The 23181-nt window shown below is 37.6% G+C and overlaps 2 protein-coding genes across 11 annotated transcripts; one reads left to right on the forward strand and one right to left on the reverse strand.

The window, feature by feature from the left end:
• On the forward strand, positions 1-17298 carry FANCE (FA complementation group E). 3 transcript variants are annotated; one of them, XM_039339679.1, is made up of 12 exons: positions 1-82; positions 696-929; positions 2049-2709; positions 3106-3150; positions 3228-3287; positions 3476-3619; positions 5464-5587; positions 7266-7341; positions 8781-8847; positions 9616-9741; positions 10099-10208; positions 17064-17298. In XM_039339679.1, exons 2-11 carry the CDS (start codon positions 706-708, stop codon positions 10201-10203), a joined length of 1632 nt encoding a protein of 543 aa, XP_039195613.1. In that variant the 5' UTR covers positions 1-82; positions 696-705; the 3' UTR covers positions 10204-10208; positions 17064-17298. The 3 variants fall into 3 exon arrangements, with proteins under 3 accessions (XP_039195613.1, XP_039195624.1, XP_039195635.1); XM_039339690.1 differs by lacking the exon at positions 17064-17298 and adding an exon at positions 15028-15163; XM_039339701.1 differs by lacking the exons at positions 1-82; positions 17064-17298 and having other exon boundaries at positions 827-958; positions 10099-10785.
• On the reverse strand, positions 14335-22177 carry LOC120306448. Of its 8 annotated transcripts, none has more exons than XM_039339740.1 (8): positions 22116-22177; positions 20438-20839; positions 19090-19494; positions 18756-18804; positions 18230-18333; positions 16907-16952; positions 16572-16627; positions 15161-15241 (listed from the first exon to the last, which is right to left on the reverse strand). In XM_039339740.1, the coding sequence occupies exons 1-7, from the start codon at positions 22156-22158 to the stop codon at positions 16618-16620; spliced, it is 1059 nt and encodes a 352-aa protein (XP_039195674.1). In that variant the 5' UTR covers positions 22159-22177; the 3' UTR covers positions 15161-15241; positions 16572-16617. The 8 variants fall into 8 exon arrangements, 7 of the variants coding, with proteins under 7 accessions (XP_039195657.1, XP_039195647.1, XP_039195703.1 ...); XR_005556299.1 differs by lacking the exon at positions 16907-16952 and adding an exon at positions 17584-17633 and having other exon boundaries at positions 15171-15241; XM_039339723.1 differs by lacking the exon at positions 16907-16952 and having other exon boundaries at positions 14335-15241; positions 20486-20839.
• Between the last annotated feature and the right edge of the window lie 1004 nt (positions 22178-23181).

The following is a 23181-nucleotide window of genomic DNA, read 5'->3' on the forward strand; positions in this document are numbered from 1 at the left end:
GCATTGGAGCGTCTCCCTTGCGGAACTGGAGCGCGGGAAGGAAAAAAGACCAGGGCTGAAGAGGTTGTGGGGCTAGGAGCAGGTAACGGTGGGGCTGGGAGCAAGGTAACGGTGGGGCTCAGGGTGTGGATCGCCAAATAAACGCTGCTGCTGCTGCTAATTATTATGGATCGTCGGCCAGATGTTTAGACTGGATTTGGCATTTTTATTTACCTACTGAGTCCTTCCCAAGGACCTGGGTTAGGCAGATGTTTAAAAAATACTAAAGGTACCAGTGCAATATGTAAGCAGCTGTAAGTTAAAAACTGCCATTTGCAATTGGCTGAGGGTGATTTTGTCCGTGACGATGGTGTTCAAGTGTAAAGCACTGTAGGGTGGTATATAAATCTAAATGCTATTGCTGTATACGCATAAGAAGTCCTCATATATACAGTTTATAGTTATTGTATTTTCCTCTTCTTGCATTTTTTCATATCTATTTTTTCTTTTTTCTTTAATAAATAAAAAGGTGGTCCTGCAGATATCCAAGTTCTGAGCCATATATTTTAAAACAGATCTGTAAAATCATATTGCTTGACTAGCACTGTTGTCAAAAGAGTTTTTCCCCCAAAGTTTATATGTGTGTCTATTTGTGTGTATTTTTATAATTATATATACTTATATGCTATGTATATGTATTTGAATTTGATCAACAGGTCTATCAGTATGGCTATCCCTATGGCTTCTTTGCTGCAGCGATTTGATAATTTTTCTCGACTTCTTCTCTGCACACTGATGTCTGGACAATGGGGAACCATGGCTGCCTTTCGAACTCTTCAACAGTCACTCCCTGTAGAAAAAGGAAGACAACATTTCAATTGGCAGATCTTCACTGAGAAACTGTGCTCTCAAGAACCAGTGCTTGAAGAGCCCAACAAGGCTCTTACCACGTGAGTTGGGCTTGTTTCTCATTAGAAAGGTGAGGGGCCTATTTAGGGATTCTGAAAATGTAATTTTCCTCCCAAGAACCAGTGAAGATGAAGATTAATATGGCAGTTCTATACCCCTTCTCTTTCTTGTCCTCCTTGCTTTCTAAGGAAAGAAGTTTTTTTATATAATGTGGATGCCTAGAAAAATCAGGATCCTACTTTACAGATCCTAGATGCATTTCAGTTATGGGTCTATGCTATGTTAAAATCACTTGTGGGCTTGGTTTGTAAGATTCTCAGTTCTTTATGCATCTGCAAGACATTTAACTAGTTCAGCAATAGATAACTTGTGGCACTCCAAATACTGTTGAATTATAATTTCCAGCAGCTCCAGACAATGCAGCCAGTGATGAAGGATGTAGTTCAGGGGTAGGCAACCTTGGCTCTTTTATGACTTGTGGACTTCAACTCCCAAAATTTCTGAGCCAGCATAGCTGGCAATAGCATAAGCTGGTAGAAAATGGCTGTTCAACATATGGTAATAATCCACTGTTTGGAAGGTTGATGACAAACCCAAACAGTTCCCTGAAGCCAGGATTCTCAACAGAGCCTCATTAGACAGATATATTGAAAGGAAAAGGAGTCAAATCCTGGGGACTGGATATATATACTTTAGCACCTTATTCATCAATTATGTTAAGATAGAGCCTCTTTGATTCTTTTTTCTAACTGGGTAGATGTTATTCCATGTTTGCCTGGTGATAAAGAAGGTGAACACTAATATTTATGACCTGCAATTTTTTGCAAGTCTCCATTACCATTCCTAGATTCAGAGAGAATTCCATTATAGCTGGTGTGGTTAAATCTTGGATAGAATCTGGTACACCCAGATTCAAATCTTCCCTCCATCTTGAAACTTATGCATCTTACTAACTCAATCATCTGTGATCCTCAATCTGCACCTCACATAATAGATGTTATAAGAATGAAATGAGAGGATACCTTGATGTGCATTGCCTTGCGCTTCTAAAGGAAATAAGGGCTGTTGGGGTAATAATAAAATTAAAATATTTTTAATATTTTGTAGTGTGCTGTACAATGAATTGTTTTTGCTTTCTATCTTCTACATAATTATTTCAGGAAACCAGTATTGATGCTGCTTCCAGTGTTGTGCCAAAGAAATCTCTTTTCCTTGTTGCTTATAGTACAATCTACAGTGCCAAAGGACTGCCTCAGCTGTCTGCTTCAGGCCTCTAGAAAAGATCCCAATCCAGATTTATGGGTACAGAGATTAAGGGATTTACTACTGGCGGGGATGGAAGAGAGGAGCTTTTTGACTCCTATCTTGCTGTCCAGTACATGCCAACAACAACTGAAATGTTTATGCCAGAAAATTATGACCCATAGTAGCAGCAATGCTAATTTAGAAAGAAAATTAAACTGGTTTGTTAAACTGGAAAGGTCTTGCTTGGTGCCAGCTGGAAATAATTTTCAGTCTGGATCGCAGATTAGGAAAAAAAGAAAAGCATCTGAAGAATCTCTGAATCTTGAAGAGGAGAATCAGAGGAAGAGGTCCCAACTGGAAATTAAGTTGGATACAGAAATTTCTCAACCACAGTCTGAACTGCAGGATGTTGGAACAGAAGGCACAGAAAAAGAACTGGACACTTTTGGAAATGAAGATGTTCACTGCCTAAGTAGCGTCAATCAGGTTTTTTTCAAAGAAGATGAAGTAGAAAAGAGAATTGTCAGCCAGAGTTCTGAGCATGACACTGTAACAGAGGTTCCTGATCATATGAAAGTATGTAAACTCTTCTAAATTCTTATACTCTTTTGCCTTGTTGATGAATTAAGGATACAAACATATTTCCAGTGAGGCTTTGCATCCATCTTTTCTGTCAATGACAACTAGAACAAGCCATATATTTTTAAGGAAGTGAAAGAAAGTAAAAATAACCTTTTTGTTTTAGTTTATGAAAATAGACATCAGGATTGACACATATTTTTATGCAGATGTACAGTCTGAACCAGGAGCTTCTGTTTCTTTTTCAACTGCTGTTTCTTATCCTAGAACTTCAGTAGTATGTATTTTTAAAACTTTTAAACTTGCATTAATAAATAGCTTAAGTTAGAATACTCTGAGACTTTAACCCTGGTATCAAGAGTGATTCATCTGACATTTTTCTTCTATTTTTAGAACCATATATCAAAACTTAAAGAATTGCTAGAAATGCAGTTTGATGTAAGTATTTGAATTTGCTATTGGGCTAGATAGCCTGTATTCTTCGCAATCTCTATAGTTTTTTTTTTTCCTTTCAGTGTTCTAATGGAACTGCCCCTCCCGAGCTACAGATTCTGAATGAGTGTACTCCAGGTCAGGTTAGTTGGGTGAAAAATTATACTTTATTTGAAGATTCATAAATGGGCTTCCAAATAAGAGTATTTGGTTAGACTTCAGGTCTTTCTTGAAACCAAACACCTGACCTTGAATCCCATTTGTAACTGATCCAAATACAAGTGATTTGGGCCAATGAATTACTTGAACAATATTGTCTCCTTTCCTTTAGCTAGAAGATTTATGTTCACTGCTCAAACTTTCAGAATGCCCAGAGAATGAGCTTCTGCAGTTCTGCTGCTGGATAGTAGCACTTTCACCTGAACTTGGCTACAAGAAGGCAGCAATACTTACTGAAAAGCTTTTCTTATCTCGGGTATGTATTGAGAATCTGAAACAGTTAAAGAAGAAAAGCCTTTGGTTAAAAAAACAGTCATTTATGGATTTTACATTTATCTCTGGCATTTTCATGGTTAAAATATCCAGAACTCCTATATTGAGAAAGCTTTAAGAAAAGTAACTCCTTGAATGCTCACTTATTTTGACTTTTTGCATAAACAGTGATTATATATTGTGTTATGTTATGTATTCATATATTTGGATCTCATCCTAAATGATACTGATAAAATTATTTTTAAAAAGTTTGAATAAAAGCGAAAACAAATAGTTTGGATCATGGTCTGTCTGAAAACAACCAAGCTCAGAGAGCACGGAGGGACCCTTACTTCAATCCTGAGCTACAAATAGAGTCCTTTATTGATACAAAAACCTGTTGGTGGAAGAATAGGGAGAGTATAGAGTGAAGGAGAAGCAAAGATACGGTATTTTTAATCCAAATAGTTTCTGTCTTATCTCCATCTGCTTCTTTGTATACATGGGAAAAGATTCCAATTTGACACGGGAGAAAACCCGAATAACCAAAGACCTACATACAAACACCCGCGCAAACCTCAGAAAACATATATATATACCGTAAATGCCGGCGTACAAGGCGAGCCGGCGTATAAGACGACCCCCGTCTTTATAGCCGGGCCGCATTCCTAGAACGTCGTCTTATACGCCGGAAACTACCAGTATTTCCGGCGTATAAGACGACTCGGCGTATAAGACGACCCCCGTCTTTGGCGCCGATTTCAGCGCTCGCGGAAGTTGCCTTATACGCCGGCATTTACGGTATATATATCTTGGTAGCTTCTCAAGCTGAATAAAGAAAGAAATATTAATTAGGAGTGGAGGAATTTTTCAGAAATAAAATATGGAACACTCCTTCCAGTATTTCCTCCCTTTTCAGCTGACTCCATCTGTTTAGCTGTTTCTCAATTAAGAAACAAAGCAAAAATATCAGGCAAGTATTATGTCCATCTGCTGATATTGTCTAGCCTAGTAATACATCCCTTAGAAGTCACATGTTCTCTGCACACCTAGGTCTTGTATACATTTAAATTTTAAATATTCTTGGTTTGGAGACATAAATTAACATATCCTTGGATAGATTAGCAAGTAGGAAAGGGGAAAAAGTGAGAGATATAACAGAAAAATACTGGAACATGCACAGAATTTAGACCAAACTACAGAAACTTGTGGAAAACAGTTGGGATAACAGAATTCAGCAAAAAGAGAAATTAAACAAAGACAGTCTGGTAGATGAAGTTATTCTCCCTGTATGTTGTTGTAGGGTGCTTTCCCTCCCCTCTGCGTATTATATGTTGGAGGACTATTGCTTAATAAGTTTGTCCATAAGTGACAAACACTACACTATAATTTGAAAAACATATACATCAATTAATTACTTCAGTTCTAAAAACATTTACAAAATGCCTTCATTGTCCTGAACAAGCAACAATCTAACTGGCATGTGTATGGCAACATTCATGTGCATGCCAATATCCCCTTCTCATTTTCCTAATTCAGGGGAATGCCTCTTTATGTCTAGTAAGTTACTACCATATTGACTTCTGCCACCAAGCAAAACAATCTGAAGGAGTTTTTCTTCCTTTCAGCATCTCTTATTTCTTGGTTGATACTTTGTGCTAAGGCATGGTTTATGAATAAGCCATGGTGGCTTAGTTAGCATAATCATAAGCATATAGCACTAAACCAGAAACAAAATAGGTAGATTCATCAACACTAACTAAATAGTAGCTTAATGCAGTATGTAAACCTAGCCAGTGTTTATTATCTAGGCAGTATTTATTTTCTTTCTGTCTTCTTGATCTGTAGATTCTTTCGCTGACTGAGACAGCTTCCTGGCCTCTCACAACTGCCCTAATGATGTTCTGCTCCAAATATCCTCGTCCAGTCTGTTGCGCCTTACTTTCTTCTATTGTGCAAGTTCCAGGGCAAGGTGAACTTACAACTCTACTTTAAATAAGGTCTACTCGGTTTTCTCTAAGGCTTAATTTATTCTGAGAAGTGAAGTATTGTTTCCAATAATAAAGTCAGTGTTTGCATGCTGAAGGATTGGAATCAGAATAAAGTTTCACTTGGATGAGTTTTGCAACATTCAGAAATATAAAATGTGAGATTATAAAGAGGGGGATACTGGCCCAGTGCGGATGGATCTTGGCCTCCTGTACTGCACTGAGTATAAGCCAGGGGTATCCAGTGTCGGCAAGTTTAAGATTTGTGGACTTCAACTTCCAGAATTCCCCAACCAGCATGGCTGGCTGGAGTATTCTGGAATTTGAAGTCCAGAAGTCTTAAAATTGTCAACATTGGACACTCCTCATATAAACTGTAAAAAAAACCAATGGGAGCAAGTATGTAGTAAGCAGGGAAATAGAAATGTTTTTCTTGAGACTATCTAAATTGAAATTTTCCTGAAGGTCTTGAGGCTGCCAACATGCCCAAGTCAGGTACATCTCTGATAGGATATTTTTCAAATCTGTAGTCTGATTTTACACTTTTGCTACAGCATGTGCAGGAAAGAGAAAAAAATTAAAACCACAGAAATGCCTCTTATAGAAACTTCATAAGAAAGCTAATAGGATAAATAGAAACAAAGGTAAATTCATAACGAGCAATATTGTGTGAAAAATAAAAAAAATCAAGAGTGCAAACTTCAAAACAGGAATGATGAAATACAAACAAATAAAATGGGCTAATTGACAAATGAAATTATTACAAAGCAATTTAAATGTTTTAGGTTCTTACTATTCCTATTTTTACATCTAGTTCCAAAACTTGTAATAGATTAACTGTATCAGTACCTTTCTGAAAACAAAATTATTATGAATTCTTCACCTACAGTTCTTATTTTGTCTGTTCCAAGGACTAGGTTTTCTCACTGATAATACCGTAGCAGCAAAAATAAATACTATTTATTTGCACAGAACTTATGCTTTTGTCTTCTGTTGTGGCTTCTCCATTGTGACTCCTTGATTGTGTGCTTAATGTGGGGCTTTTCGAGCACAAACAGACCAGCTGGGATAGAGATGCACTGCAATTTATTTTTGAATAAATTAAGTCTTTTTTAAAAATCCTTTGTCCATAAGTTTTTAACTAAACCAGTTTTCAGCGTTAGGAACTTCTGCAATTGTTTAAAGCACTGGGCAAATTAAAATGGCAAAATATTTATTGTACTGTACTCCCTGTCATATCTTTTAGAATACTTTTAGGCAATTTCCAAACCAGATACTTATACAGTATCACCTTGTAAAGTCATCCACCCATTATTGTGCCAATAAAGAGTGTTGTTACATCAATAATAGCTGGATTAATAATTGGCAAATGCAAATGGCAACTAGTAGGTCCTAGCCAGACTTCCCTGATCTTGGAAACTAAGTAAGATTGATCCTGGCTAGTTCTTAAATGGGAAGTCAACTCGGGATTTGGGGGTTATTGGTAAATCTGGGAAGCTGAAATAAATCCCAGATGAATGCAGTTGGCAATCCATTTCCTGATTGTTAGCCAAAAAACCGTAGCTGCAGTCTTTAGAATCAAGCTTGACTCAGAATGCATCTTTGCATTTTTATAATTCTTGAATGATATAAAGTGGATTTCTGAAATCTTGGTTTTTGCAGGACTTGAGCAATTGAGATTGGTATGCAAGCTAATTGAGGAGTGTTTGGAACCAGAATGTATGAGGCTGGTGTTCAGGTAAGTAGAAACACAAATGTAGTACAGATAGTCCTTAGCCTACGACTAGAATTGGGACTAGAATTGCAGTTGTGACCAGACCTGATTTTGTGATTTTTTTTTATGGCAATTATTAAGTAAATCATGCAATGGTAGTCTGAATCTGTCAGTTGTAATTAGGAACCCGTTATCCTGAATGTGCAGGTTTTGCCAGAAATCAAAAAGGACATAAGTTATGTCATGTGACCATGGAGTGCCGCAGCCAGTCGAAAATGTGAGCCAGTTGCCAAGGCAACATTTTCCGATGGCTGGAAGTGTTCTGAGGCAGTCATAACTCTGAATAGTCATTAAATAGTCATTGAGGACTACCTGTATTGAGACTAATCAAAGACACTCTGGCTATTGTCTGATGTTTCGGAATATTCAGTTGCTACTATATAACATATGCAATTGCATTGAAAAGTTTGTTACATTTTTATATGAATACAAACTGCAGACGTATCTATAAACCATCCTCACTCTTCTTGACCTCTTGTCAGCTTTTGGTACCATTAACCTTCCTCTCTTTTTGGATTGGCTCCAGGAGTTGCAGGTTGGAAACACGGTTTTGTGCTGGTTGTCCTCCTTTCTCAGAGGCCAGTCCCAATTAGTGTTGATAAGGAATGAGAGGTCCTGCCTGCCACCCCTGTTCTGCGGAGTGCCGCAGGACTTGGTGATCTCATTCCTTTTAACATTTACATGAAGCCCCTGGGTGAGATCATCCTTCACCATGGGGTGAGATATCATCAGCATACATCTCCCTCCTGGGCGAACTAAATGATGCTGTGGATGTTCTTTCCTGATGCCTGGAGGCTGTAGGGGTCTGGATGGGGAACAACAAGCTTCAACTGAACCCTGATAAGACAGAGTGGTTGTGGGGAGGAGCTTCTCTGTGTCTGGTGATTCACCATCTTTGGTCTTAGATGGGGTTGAACTATGGAATCGATGTATAATCTGTGGGTCCTCCTGGACATCTGCTCCATGGCAGTTGTGCTTGGGGAGCCTTTGTTCAACTTGGTATAATGTGCCAGTTACACCCCTTCCTGAGCAAATATCCCACGGATGAAACTTCCATTTTGTAGTTAAAGCAAAATTTGTATTTTGAATTGATTTAAAAGTTTTTAATAGTATAAAACGTATAATTCTAGTGCATCTTCTGTAGCCAATTTCATATGTGAAGTTGTATCGCTGTGGGTTAACAAGAAACCATGGTTAAATGTGACTTCCAAATTAGTTTCCTGATTTGTGTAAATTGAGGAGCACCTACATAATACTGAAAGGTATTGTACCATTTTCTACCAAGTTAGCTAATATTGTTAATAACCATTTTTTAATAATTAACATAGTCATAAATCTTGGTGACTGGCACATCCATCTTTAATTATGTCTTTCATTGTTTTGATTCCCACATCTCTTTGCAGTCATATTATAAAAGTGCCATGGACAGAAGACCTTCTCACAGTTGTGCATTCTTTGCTGGAAAAACAGGTGATTGTATGCATTTAAATCTTCTTAAATTTAAGTAATTGAATAAATTGTATCCATGGAGTAGCTAAAGATTATCCTCTCAAATCTAGTCTGCTGTAGTTCTCTAACAAACACCGAATACAACAAGTCCAATATGTAAATATATATAGTAATGCAAAAAGTCACTTGATAGTGAGATGGACAGCATATAGCATTTAGTAATAGCATTTAGGCTTATGTACTACCCTGTAGGGCTTTATAGAACTCTCTGGACAATTTACGGTGTAGAAGCATTATATGCACATTTTCCCCAACAATCTGGGTCCTCATTTTACTGTCCTTGGAAGGATGGAACGCTGAGTTAACCTTGAGGCCCATAAGGATCAAACTCCAAGCTGTGGCAGAGTTTGCCTGCAATATTAACACTTTAACCCAGTGTTTCTCAACCTTGACAATTTTAAGGCATGTGGACTTCAACTCCCAGAATTCCACAGCCAGCATTGCTGGCTGTGGAATTCTGGGAGTTGAAGTCCACATGCCTTAAAATTGTCAAGGTTGAGAAACACTGCTTTAACCACTGAGCCACCAGGGGTCTGATATAAATTTAATAAATAAATTTAACCAAGGTCTGGATTAGTTTAACATGCAAGGAACCTTCCCTGGATCAAACATGTACAGGCTTGGTAAGAATTCAACCATATATTCTGATATTCCCCAAGCAATTGAAACTTACGTTAGGGTACTTAATATTTGTTTTACCCCTCAATTTCTATCATCTTCTTTTTTCAGGTAGAATTGTCTAGTGAGCTCTTCAATGTGTTGGTCCTTAATCTTTGTCAGATGGCTCAAACATTTGAAAGTTCAGTACATTACGCAAAGCTGATCCTGACTCTGTTGACCAAATATCAAAATGATGTGAGTAATTACCCCAAAACATGGATCACTCCAACTGTTGCATATCCTGGTATAATTGGTGTAATGGATTTCTTTTAGTAACTTATATATAAGCATATAGAGTAGTGCATTTGTTTCATTTACTATTTAACATTAGTTTTCATCTCTCTTGAAAAAGAGGCCCTAGTTATCATCAGCAGTGCAAAATTGCAATTCCTCATGGAATGTGATTTTCAGCAGAAAAAAAATCTCCTGGCTACTCCTACTGTTCAGGAACTGGAATGAAGGAAAATGGCAGAGTTAATCTCAACAAAGGTAATGAAGGATTTATGATCTACACTGTTATGAATTAGCTTGTATTTTGTTTCCCCTCTCTAGATCGCATTGGGCCACCAGCGCTATTTATCAGGTGCACTGGACTTTAACAAAACCATCTTGAAGAAATCTCTTCAGGCTGCATTAAAGAGAGTGACTTCCAAGTGAAAAATGTAAGAAGGCTTTCTTTCTCCTGGAGTGGCTATGAAATCAAATATGCCTTAAGACTTTGGGACAATTCTGCTTCTTTCTTTTGATCAATTTGCTCAATGCAACTCACTAACTTCAAATTTAAGTATGTACAAGATTCAAAATAGATATGTGCATTGCCTTGGATTGGTATAAGTTAGATATAAGGTAAGATATGCAGCCTATACATTTTGTAAATAAATAAGTAAAATTTGCTATGCACATTTTTTCATTTTTAATCAACATATACACAGTGAATACCTCAGGTTGTCATTCCACTGCTGGGGCTAGTGATCTGTCTGCCTCATGGGTGACTCTAAGGAAACACCTTGATTTCCCTTAAGGAGAAGCTAATAGTGTTGAAAGAGTAAGAAAGGGGTAGATATTGTATGGTGCATAAAAGAAAAAGCTAAGGAACACAAGAGTTTCAAACTGTCTGCAACTGAGTTCTTTTTGTTCACTCAACATTCCCTTTATTCCCACAAATGTTTAAGTTTCATTATATATCACTCTTATACTTAACAGTCAATCTTAAATTCCATATTCACATAAAACCTCTATTACTCAGGCATATTAATATGCTTTCTCTAACTCAATAGACGTACAATAAACTTATTTTCTCATATTCAGCTTTTGTCACAAGTTTGAATATGGCAATGGGCTAGGATTAAAACAGAAGCAACTGGTCTGAAAATTCAAATGAAATATATTTTGGAAAAGTGTGATAACTACACATAGTGACCCTTATGGTATTTAAAATGTGGCTTGTGATGTTTATCAAACCATATTCATTTTACTTGTTAACAATCCAAAAACCATGACAGTGTTATACCACACCAAATTCTCATTTAGTTTCTTCCCCAGCTTTTCCTCTCCTGGTCCAGCATCCAATCGGCTCTAGTCTATTCCTCTCGCGAGATTAGGTGCCTCATTTCTTGTGAGAATTGAATTCCTCTTCCCTTTCCTAGTGCCTAAAAAAAGCTAAGATGAAGTAAAATTTCCCCCTTCCCCTTGCCACCTCCCCAGCAATGTGGCAGCATTTGTGTTTCATGCTCAGCTAGGCTTCTTTTCTGAGCTACAGCAGAGGAACAGGGCAGGTTTTATAGGAAGTAGGTCGGCATGGAATCCTTCTGTAAAGTGACTGGAGAATTGAGCCATTGTTGGCTCAATAAAAAAGATAGGAAGCAAGTCTTATTTTTTTTCCCACTCATATCAGCTCTTGAAGTTTATTGTATTTTTTCTTAACCTGCTCCTCTAGCTATATGATACTACAACTGGGGATACAGTGGCGCAGAGGCTTAATGATGCTGGTTGCGCCAAGCAATTGCCAGTGCGCCGATAGCTTTACAGGATGGAGTGTCCTCTTGTCTCTAGCTCCTGCCCACCTAGCAGTTTGAAAGCATTGTTTGCAAGTGGACAGATAGATAGGTACTACCATTTTGGTGGTGGGAAAATGCTGTACTTTCTCATCTCCTGTTTCACATCTATAGGAAGATGCTGTGTGGCTGTTTCTGACAGTTTGGGGTAATCTATTATCAGTATGCAGATGCATAGCTTTGTATCTCCATCCTGGGTGATCCTGTCTGAGTGTCTGGAGACTGTGGAAGTCTATGGTAGCTAGGAAAAAAGGGGTTCGACTCTTGCCTAGTAGGATTGAGTGCCTCTGGGTTTTAGTGCTCCCAGAGGTTCTGATGACTTTCCATTGCTAGCGCTGGGTGGGGTCTACTCGAGAGTCCTCCTGATCTTGGGGCTCCTACTTGAAGAGCAGGTGGGAGCCATAACCAGAAGGGCCTTTGCACAGATAGGGTTTGTGCGCCAATTGTGCCTGTTCCTGGAAAGGAGAGGGGGGGTCTGGTCGCCTCCCAGTTTTATAACAGCAGTGTGCTCTATATGGGGATACACTTGAAGAGTATTTGGAGCTTCAACTGGTGTAGAATGCAGGGCACGAGTAATTAGAGGTACCTGTCTGTACATATAACAATTCTACTCCGCCAGCTGCACGAGTTGTCAGTATGCTCCAGGATTCACTTTAAGGTACTACAGACTGGAATTACAAATCAATTTGAAAAATTACAACCACAAAAAGACACCTTTTTGACCCAGTCAGGTTTGCCATCATTCTGATAAAACTCTATCCAATTCATTTGTTAATACCTAAACTGTCATCAGATTCTCAGTATTCTAAATTGTTTGTTCAGATGTTCCCATTAAAAATGAATGTAGTGAATCATTTCCTTACCCAGGATTATGAAACACGTGAGAAGTGCAATGCAGATTTCAGTGAATATTTTAAGAAGCCAGATTAGACATGGTTATTAAATGCGCTGTATAATAAATATATTTGTATTGCTGTAGCTGCTTAATAGATGTATTCTGTTCTCTTGTTCTCTATCTCTGATCCAAATCAGCTCTACAATTTAAATCCTCAAATTTCTGTATTAGTGGATCAACAGCACTGTGATGAGAACAGAACACTTGATATATAGGCTTTGGAGACACTTAGGAAGAAAAAAAATAAGGCAACAGGCTAGAAACCAGGAGTCTGTGAGTTCTAGTCCCACCTTCGGCACAAAACTAACAATGGTAAACCACTTCTGAAAACATTGCTAACAAAACTGCAGGAAGTTGCCCAGGAAGTCACTGGGAGATACACTGACTCAAAAGCACCCCCCCAAAAAAGTGGGAGAATCCTAGGTGAAAACATTTGGATTTGTGTACATTGCTTGAAAAGGATGAAGATGTTTAGAGAATATTTGAATATGTTAGTAATTATTGCAGTAAAATAACCTTGCTAAAAGCAAATCCTATTGAATAGAATAAGACTTAATTTGAAGAAAACATGCCCTGTAACAAATTAATTCTTTACATGTGTACTCAGATGTATTACTAGTTCAGACTATATCTACAATTGATAACATCTGTTTCATAACGAATATATACATAAGTGTGTGCCTTTCCATCTGTTACTTAAGAACAAAGCTTTCTATGAACATCAGTAAGTATGAAAACCTGCGCTGCCAGAATTGACAGAATAACAGACTTGGAAGGGATCTTGGAGGTCTTCTAGTCCAACCCTGTGCTCAAGCAGGAAGCCCTATAGCATTTCAGACAAATGGTTGTCTAACCTCTTCTTAAAAACCTCCAGTGTTGGAGCACTCACAGCTTTTGGAGGCAACAAAGCTGGGAATTGTCTTTCATGATTAGAGAAGGGTGGCCAAAGTTAACAAAGTTAACTTTATATCATTTTTGAAATGAATAAAATAAAATAAAAACATTCACATCTATCAAGATTCTTTTGCTGATATGTATTCTGAGAAGTCTTATAATCTTCCCTCTTTGTTGAGGTGAGTATGTACTTAGACAAGTACAGGTAGTGCTTGGGTTACAACCACTCGCTCAGCAACCATTAAAATTTACAACGGTGCTGAATGAAGGGTACTTAGAACTAGACCTCAGAGTTTTGGGTGTTGCTTGGTATCTGGCTTGCAATTCTGATGTTGCAGTGAACCATGGTCATGTGATTATTATTTCCCACATTCTGTATTGGCTTCCAACAAGGAAAGTCAATAGGAAATTCAGCAGGAAGTCAGAAGTTGCTTGTGCTCCTGCTACTTTTTCACCTGTCCATGCTCTGTTGTGCCTGCCTATACCTTCTACCTGTGCTCTGTAGTGTCTACGATAATCCCTTGCAGTACCCACTACTTGCCTGTACCTTTTTTAGTGCCTGCCTATGGTAGCTTTGCCCATTTGCCCATGCTCTGTAGTACTTGGCAACACCTGCCCACCTGTCTGCCTAGTGTTGCATCAGTCTGTGCACCCCACCACAGTACCCATGCTGGCTTGCCTGGGTTGAAGGATAAAGCGCTTTCCCTTTCTCTGCCAACTGCTTTATCCCTGTTTCCTTGTTCAAATAGTTTTTGCATACCCAAATACGTTTCTTGTATTAGAACTCAGCTGAGGAGACTACTACATAAGTAAAAAAAAGATGTTCACTTCTTATTTATACCCCTCATTTGATCCCTCCTATTTGGCCCTAGCTCACATTCTATCTCAATAGATGCCGTAATTAAAGAGACACTATTTCAGCAAAAATACTTTTCTTGAAACATATACAGGTTTAATTATGCTGTCAAGTGTTACATAAAATAGCCCATGTTCCTTCCCAAGCATAAATTTTGCTCACACAAGGAAGAGCACTTGCATAAATATGAATAATTTTAACAGCAATTTAAATATATATTGTGTGTGTGTTAAAATTTATATTTATGAAGATACTAAAACATCCATAGAATGGATGAAATTTGAAGCTTTAAAAAAAGGACCAAAAGAACCTCAGCCTATGTGATTTATTCATAATGTAGTTTATCTGTATGCACTCTAGTTCATTCCAAATATCTATTTTTGGTTGGTTGGTGTTTCTTTTGATTTTTATACTATTTTAAGACCTAGGATAGGTTTTGTCTCTCTTACCTCAAAATATCGATAAAACAAACCATTAATTCTGTTCAAATGGTATAAGCACACACACAAAAAAGACTCATATGAAGAACTGGGACTCAGTTGTCCACATCTAAGTGGTGGCAAGGTTGTGTATCTTCACAGAGCAGTACCTGATTGTGAACTGATGCAGATATTTCAGATAATGGCACTACAGGACTTAGACTAATTATAATTTTAAGAGCTGATATTCTAATATGAGAAAGAAGTATCTAGAAGAGATCCTAATTCTAAAATAAATGATATTCTCACTATTGGAATCCAGGTGTGCAGAATGAGAACCAACAAAGTTTATTTTATTTTTAGACCCCAAAGTGAAATGTGATTAAAAGAAGATGCTTGCATATTCTACAGATCCTGAAGGAGAAAGTGCACCAATTGACTCACTGGAATGTTTGCAGATATTTGATCTTAATGGAAATGTTCTGTTAACATCTATGCTTGATCTGGGCATCTTCACTATGGAATATATTGTATTCATTTCTTCGGGCAAACTGTTGGCAGTGTTGTTTTCATGAATCTGAACAGTCACAAGAAAAGAAAAACACCCTTTTAAAATTAATCTCGTAATTGACCACATTCTATTTTAAACACTGAATAAGGAAATATGCATATGCATTTTTATCTGTTATGGACTTGTAATTTAATGTGTGCCTATGTTTTGTAGCCAAACTAACATGTTTTTAAAAATAAGTTACTTGAAATGCTGTCAAGTACTGAGTCTTGCTGGGCCAGGACAGAAATCAAAGTGGGAGCAACTTTTTGCCTTCCTCTTCCCATTATTCTATAAAATTACATTTCTTAATTAAGAATGAGAGCAATTGTTTTTTCTCACAATGAAGGCAAATATACATGTCTCAAGATAATGTTGCAGGATCCAATCTAGGTTTTGTCTTCCAAGCTTTTGGACTCATGCTGGAGCTCATCTTCAGGGAACTTCTCTCCAGCAGAGTGTGAGCTGTTCTGTGTGTGGTATTTATAGTGCCTGTTGTATATGGCTTTTTAGATGCTGATTGGAGTGTGTTGATGGCTGGCTTTTAAGTCCTTAGCTGTCTTTTGCTTGTGCTGCCCAACCCTTGTCTTCTAAGTACTTGATAGGCTGGTGTTAAATCAGCACTCCTGGTGACTGACAAGAGGCCTGTTTTCCAGGCTTCAATCACTTTCCTGACTGTTTTTGTACCCCCCATGTCCAACAATCTTAGTAGTTGCAAAGCTATTGCAGCTACTAAGATAGTTGCATGAACAGGCACAAAACCAGTCAGGGAAGTGCCAGTGACTGACCAGCTTGGATCCTGCATTATTTTTTCTGTTCTAAACCTGAGGAACTTCATTGTGCTGCTGTAAACTTAAGTAAACAAAAACGATGCTATTTTCATTGCTCTTTGTGAAAACAGGTTGAGTGAGAATGTGTCTGTTATTAAGGAATTCACATAAAGACAATTTACCAGCATTCCAAGAGCAATGAGTTAACTAGTAGTTTACATTAAATGCTGAGTAATGAGACATCGGACTGTCTGATATTATTTTTCAGGAATTTTGAACACAACAGTTAGTAAAGTTTAGTATCTATTTGAAGCTTAATTCTACACAATGAAAATTGTTCAGGTTTCAGTAATTATGACACAGACATAATTAATGGATTTGTTTTTGTTTTCTTGAAAGAATTATTGCTTCAATCCAAATCCAAGCCCCAGAATCTTTGTACAATCAATTACAAAAATATGAGTTGAGTAGGATGGTAGCAAAGGAAATAATTATAAAAACTGTAGTATTTGAACAATGAATTTTCTGCAAGGAAGAAACTGTTCATGATCAAAATTTCTCCTAACTTGTTGAAGGGGATATCTTACCTGTAAGGTTATTACTCTACAGTTTGGGTTATCACCAAAATTCAGGTCATCTGCCACTATTAAGAAGAGAGTCTCATTTTAGTATATATCCTATAAGTGTTCCTGCCTTTGGGTCAATTTACATGCTAATGTTTTAGCTGAGCTTCTAAATACCCTGTATACAACTAAAATTAAAATGGGAAACATATCTATTTTATGGATACATTGGTCAGATATCCATGATGATATGTAACTCTTCACTGAATATACATTTATTAGTAAACTTGATCCTGCTTGTGTTTGCAGATTGCTGAAGGTGACACACTCAAATGTTTGATTCAAACTCGGCATTTCACCTTTTTTCTGCATTGTGGATTTCAAGTTTGAAAGTCATCTCGGGAACTGTGAAGAATAAAAAAAAATGCTAACCTCCTAATCTTGCAGTAGATGCTTGCAGTAGATTGATATTCAGCATTAATAAAGATGTTAATAGACCATATTTATGTTTTGCAGGATAACTGAAAATTAGCATCCACTTCTTTATCAAGTCGTACTGATGGTGATGGTGCCATATGTTTTACGTCCATATGAATTTCTGGATGCATATCTATATGCAATCTATACATGGAGATCCTAATCTAGCCTATGGAAGAAGTATGGGGCTTTTCCTAGATCTGTATTGTAGTATGTTCTATGGTATTGTTGCATATTTCAGAAACTGGATTAAAGATGGGTATTGGTTCATAGATACATCGCTAAGTGTAGTTTGCGTGAAAAAGTTAATGAAGAAGGACAAGGAAAACATGTTTTCTCTTTCTCTTTCCATTAGAGATGTGAAACTTGTAGCCTCTTTCAAATGTTGCTGACCTACAATACTCAGCAGATCAATTTCTAGCCTAGTTAATGATGTGGGATGTGGATGTTGTAGTTCAGCAACATCTGGAAGAGGCTACAATTTCATCTTCTTTGTTGACAAATATGTATCTGGCCCAAGCTGAAGAGCTGTTAACAGTTTTCCTGTACTCCATCTCACCTGAAGCCAGGAAGCATCCAGCACAAAAGCAACATGCTATGGCAAGATTCCTGCTGGAAAAATTCATATAGGATGTGCTCAGAGATACATAGCATTTTTCCAAGGTCAAATCCTTTCCATGTTTTCATTGTTGGAGCAATTCATATTTATATTAAGTGATTTATTTATGTGAAAGTCTTCTAGAAGGTCTATTCTTCCATGTCTATAAAATAGAATAATTGTAACTGATAGATAGATCAGCAGGATATAGAGAGGTTTTGGCAAGAGACAGAAGGCCTTGATTTCTACCTGCCAAGCTAGACTGCATGCTTCCTTTTTTTAAATAGATGGAATAATGTAGAACTCAGTTGATACACAACAGCATCTCTTGGACAAAAAGCCCCAGTTCTTGCAATTTCAGCCTCACAAAGGCTTTTTCTATATTCACAAGTGACAATACAGTTTAAACAATATGAAATGAATATGAAACCTCAAAGTCCGTCCAGATAATTTCATGTTGGAATGCAGTTCTCATACTTTCCTAATATCATACACTGTATTTGCATATGCATAAGCTACATTCATATTCATTAGTAGTCTGATGATCTGCTATAAAACATGCATGAGAATCTGAGCTGTAGGAAGACAAAAGAAGCTCGAAACATACCTCTCCTCTTTCTCCTGATGAGCACCACGACAACTAATGAGAAGGCAGCAAAAATTGTTACACCAACAGCAATGGAAACCAGAACCCAGACAACTTGGTAAATTCTGCAATAATCAGAGTTGCATCAATTAAAACAAGTTAACGGTCAATTTGGCAGATTACCTTTGTACCTGAAGTACAAAGTTACATTTTATGAGGCTTTCGGAGGGAAACAGAAAAACGAAAACGGCTTAAACTTGGTAGCACACTACTAGAGTGAAAGAAAGACAAAGATCCCCTACCGACAACTATGCTAAATACTCTACCATGAATCAGAACTCTTCCAAGCCCTAAAAAAAGAAGCCTGGGAATGATCTAAAATATAATAATCTCTCAGTGGAAGAGGCAAGATCTACAAATGTATCTTTGCTTTGATGATTGATTGAAACTAACTGCAGTGTCTCAAAGAGTGAATAAGTAAATAGATTCCACAGCAAGCACAGTTTCTTGATTAATCTTTTCAAATAGCAATTTAAATGGTCGACACCTTTGTTCATCTTCACTGGTTGCAGTCACAATATCTTTCTTTTGCTGTTCTGGAAATAAAATTATAACAAAAAAAAAAGAAACTGAGATATTTGGCATTATTATTGCTGCTCTTCATAGATAAATTTTAGGTTTTCCTTAAAAACTTTTTTTTACACCGCACAATATCTATTTCTTTTTCTAAAACTCCTCCTTTTTTGCCCAGCAAGGTCTTAACATGAACACATCTATTCATAATTTAAAGTACACGATGCGCAAGTTGCTGTATCTTGATCTCAGAAGTTTCCTGGTATGTGAAGGCACTGCCCCCCCCCCAATTTTCTGTTAGTGCTCACCTTTTTGAACAATCACCCTGATGTTTCTTAAAGGGATTACATTGGGGCCATCAAGAACCCCAAACCAATATATCCCTGTATCTTCTGACTGAAGAGCTGACATGAAGACATAAATACATCCATTTCCCAAATCATTTAGAATGACGCGTTGATTTGGTTGTGTAGTGAGACCTTTCCACCCTGATCTGGAAAAGCTTATGGGCTGTTCAAGATTGCATTCTTTCGGCAGCTTCTCTTTGCACCAGACTTTCTCTGCTTGCGCATGTTGCTGGGAACAAAAAGCCTTGACACTGAGAGATTCTCCTTGTATCTTGATCACCTCTTGTGTCTTCATTCCTGATATGGTAGAAGTTAATAGCATCCTAGATGTTGGAAGTGAGGAAGTTTTACTAGGCAAGAAATGACCTAGGAAAAGAACAGTTTAAGAAAGGGATAAGTTTGGTCTTTCAAATGTAGGAGTCTTATGTTTTACTTCTTACAGCAATACATGTGCAAAGCATTCAAAATAGGGCTTTGCAATAAAGTAAGGAGAATGAAGCCTCTGAATCATTAAAGAAATTGTGACTTTTGTGAGGTTCACACGGCTCTTTAGACACTGTTTCCACATGTATGTGCAGGTATAGCTGTTTTGAACAAAACAAGATTACTTAGGATACTCCATTCAACAGCATCTCATTAATTGATGTTAGTAAGTCATTTAGGGTCTTCAGAAAAATACTATGATAAAGGGCATTTGGCTAGGTTTGACATCAGAGGCATTCAACTGGTAAAATAGATCAAAATAATGACCATGCAATAAATTGGTCAAGTAGTAAAATAGGTCAAGATGATGACCATGCAATAAACTCTGCCCCTTTTTAAATGTGTGTCGCACATATAGCATATCTGTAAAAAGGATGGGGCTTCAATAGTACAGTCATGACCATCATCCTGATTTTTTTCCCAATCCCCTTTCTCTTATAGATGAAAATGATAAGGGATAATGCAGGTTCTGTTTGTGTATTGTAACAAAAAATAGCATTCTGATTCAAACAAAAATAAAAAAATAGGATATAACAACACAGCTAAAACCACACATGTGCCCTCTGGAGCAAAACAAACGTGGTGGGGGGGGAGGGGGAGGGACAGAGACGATCTTCCTGAACTATGAAAATGTTTTAAAATATGCCAATTTAACTGAGGCTCAGGGTGAACCAAGGTAATACATGACAAATTCCACTCATATGGCTTCTCAGTCTCCACAACATTAGAGAAAATATGGTACCAGCATCAGTGTCAGATCCCTATATTCTGAAAGCCCTTTTATCTGAGAAATGGTTACCCCCCCCACTTATCCACCAATGCTCACCATGATGAACTACCACTTTGATTGAGTTTACAGAAACCATCTTCATACCAGTTAGAAGTCCAAACCAATATCTCCCTGAATCTTCAACTTGGAGATTCTTCATGAGTAAAGAAATGCAACCATTTATTACACCTTCAAGCATGACCTTTTGGTTTGCTTCAGTAGTCAGATATCGCCATCCTAGTTCTGTGAAGTTTCTTGAATTTTTGAATTGGCATTCTTTGTGTTGTTTTTCTTTGCACCAAATGGTGTTCCCTTGAAAATATTGATAGGCACAGAAAACTCTTATTCTGAGGGAAGTTCCTTGAGTTAGTACCAGCTCTTTTGGACTCTTTCCTGTGTTTTGTAAACTTGCAGTAGAAGGACTTGGTAATAAGTAAGATGTACAGGATGCAAAAAGACCTGGAACAAAAATCATATTGATAAAGTTGACAGATTAAGTCATCTAATTCAACCCTTGGCAACACAAGTTCTTGGGAGGCACAAAACTTTCCCAGCCTCAACAGGATTGAACAAATGTATATTTGGAATTCTCTGGGGCAGGCTGGTCTCGCAGAATGATGGCCTAAAGGAGGAAGAATATATATCCAATCTATATATGTTCTGTATATGCTTTGCAGGTGATGGAACTTGCTTGCCACAGGCAAGTTCAGATGGCCTGAAATTTTTTGCTATATGTGAGTTCAGCAGTGGCTTGCTTAATTGTGGTGTTAAAGTAAGCAACTGAGTGTCAGATTGCTGAATACCAAAAGGTGTTCTCAAAAGGCTACTTCAAAAAGCCTTAACAACCCCAATGGGTTTTTAAATGCATTACAAATCTTAATTCAGAATTTATTTGTAATCTATCTCACATGTAACCTACATGTACGCAAAACCAACCTGTCTTTCCCTCCCTGCATTTCATCCCAATTTAAACTCCACATCAGTGTAGTTACTAAACTTTGGCCTTTTAATAAAATGTGTCAGTTTGGAAAGATCTACCAGACTTTGACTACCTGTTTCTGACTATTGCCTAGGTCATTGTTGGCTATCTATTAATAGCACTGTGGTGACCTTTTTGACAAAGGAATCTCTATCTTTAAGAAAAGAGTATTTATTGATAGCACTAAATCTTTTATCTGGTCTGAAAGTACATTTAGCTAAATAGATTTTGACTTCTTAGAAAAATGGCACAAAGTATGATAACCTTTTTGTTACCTCAAGATCCTTGGATATGATGGGGCAAAAAAAAAAAAATGCCCCTGCTTTGTATTTTTGACTGAGTTTAAAAGGAGAAGTTGGTATCTTAAGCCTATAGATGCCAACTATAAGGCAACAATTTGTCACTTAAAACTTCTGAAATCCTCTCGCAAATCATTCCTGGCTCTTCATATGCTGTATGGATTCAGGAGTAGCTCCCTAAAGCCAAAAGAAGTTGATCACCTATTTTATCTCAGTAAAAATCCCTAATCTGATTAGTGAAGTGTAAGAGGAAAATCATACACCACACCCATATTAAATATTAATGAAGCCTGAGTACAAATATGTAGAATTGTGTATTTTTCCATTCTTTCTGAAACAACATAGGTACAAAACTTAATACTCATTTGCATAAATTAAGAGAAAATGGATAAGCAGAGCCTCACAATATCATTGAACCTTTATATTGACTAAGAAAAGGCAGCATTCAGTATCATACCTGTGAGCATTAACAGTAACTGGAGGCCTGGGAAACCTTCCATCTTGTAGATGAATAGAGCAGAGACAGCTTTGAGTAAATGTGCCCTTGCAGGAAGGAAACAAATTCTCTTTGTCATTGTTTGTCACTGTTAGTCTGGAGCTGTGTGCAGATGCTCTAAAACAGTGGTTCTCAACCTTTTTAATGCCGCGACCCCCAACTGGTCGTAAGTCAAGGACTACTCAACCGGTCGTAAGTCGAGGACTACTCAACTGGTGCAGCACCGTTTGCAGAATGGGACTTTTGGCAGGCTCAGCAGGGCAGAGACAGCCTGGACAATTCCTATTGGCTTTTGAAAGCCAATAGAATTAGACTCTATTCTATTCTATTGGCTTTCAAAAGCCAATAGAATAAAAGGGAGTAGCACAGCTAAGGAAAAGGGGGAAAAAAATGGCGGACTGTGTTGTTTGGCGACCCCTGTGAAATGGTCGTTCAACCCATATGGGGTCCCGACCCACAGGTTGAGAACCACTGCTCTAAAATGTCAATAATTTTAATGTTGGTAAGTCGTCTGACTTGGATTGCACCCAGATACATCTTAACAGAGCAGACACCAACATGAATAATTACTGATCACATGAGTTCTGCTAGAAGCAAAGCCTGTTTTGGCATGTTCTATGCAGGGTTGTGTATGTGTGCATACATATGTATGTATGTGTGATTTTTGAACAGTGGAGTAGTGATGGAAGTATTCATCATTTTGAGATACTTTTTTAACAAATGAAGCTGTATGCAAATAATGGTGACTGCCTATACTCTTAGAGTAGATCATTCATTCATTCATTCATTCATTCATCTCATTCAGTATATGTCTTTAAGCTGCTAAAAGAATAAAAATATCATAAAAATAGAGGAGCCAAGATGAAACCAACTAACATGGTTGACATAACCAAGATAGATGTTCAGTTATACAACCTGGGCCCCAGGCTGGGCAACAAAGCCAAATTTTTAAGGTCTCACAGAAAGCCAGTAAGATCAGAGCAAGTCTAATCTCTGGTGAAATTAAGTCCCAGAGGGCAGATGCCAC

The sequence above is a fragment of the Crotalus tigris genome, unplaced genomic scaffold (genome assembly GCF_016545835.1).
Source record: "Crotalus tigris isolate CLP2741 ecotype Arizona unplaced genomic scaffold, ASM1654583v1 scf7180000017550.10884619, whole genome shotgun sequence".
Classification (NCBI taxonomy): Eukaryota; Metazoa; Chordata; class Lepidosauria; order Squamata; family Viperidae; genus Crotalus; species Crotalus tigris.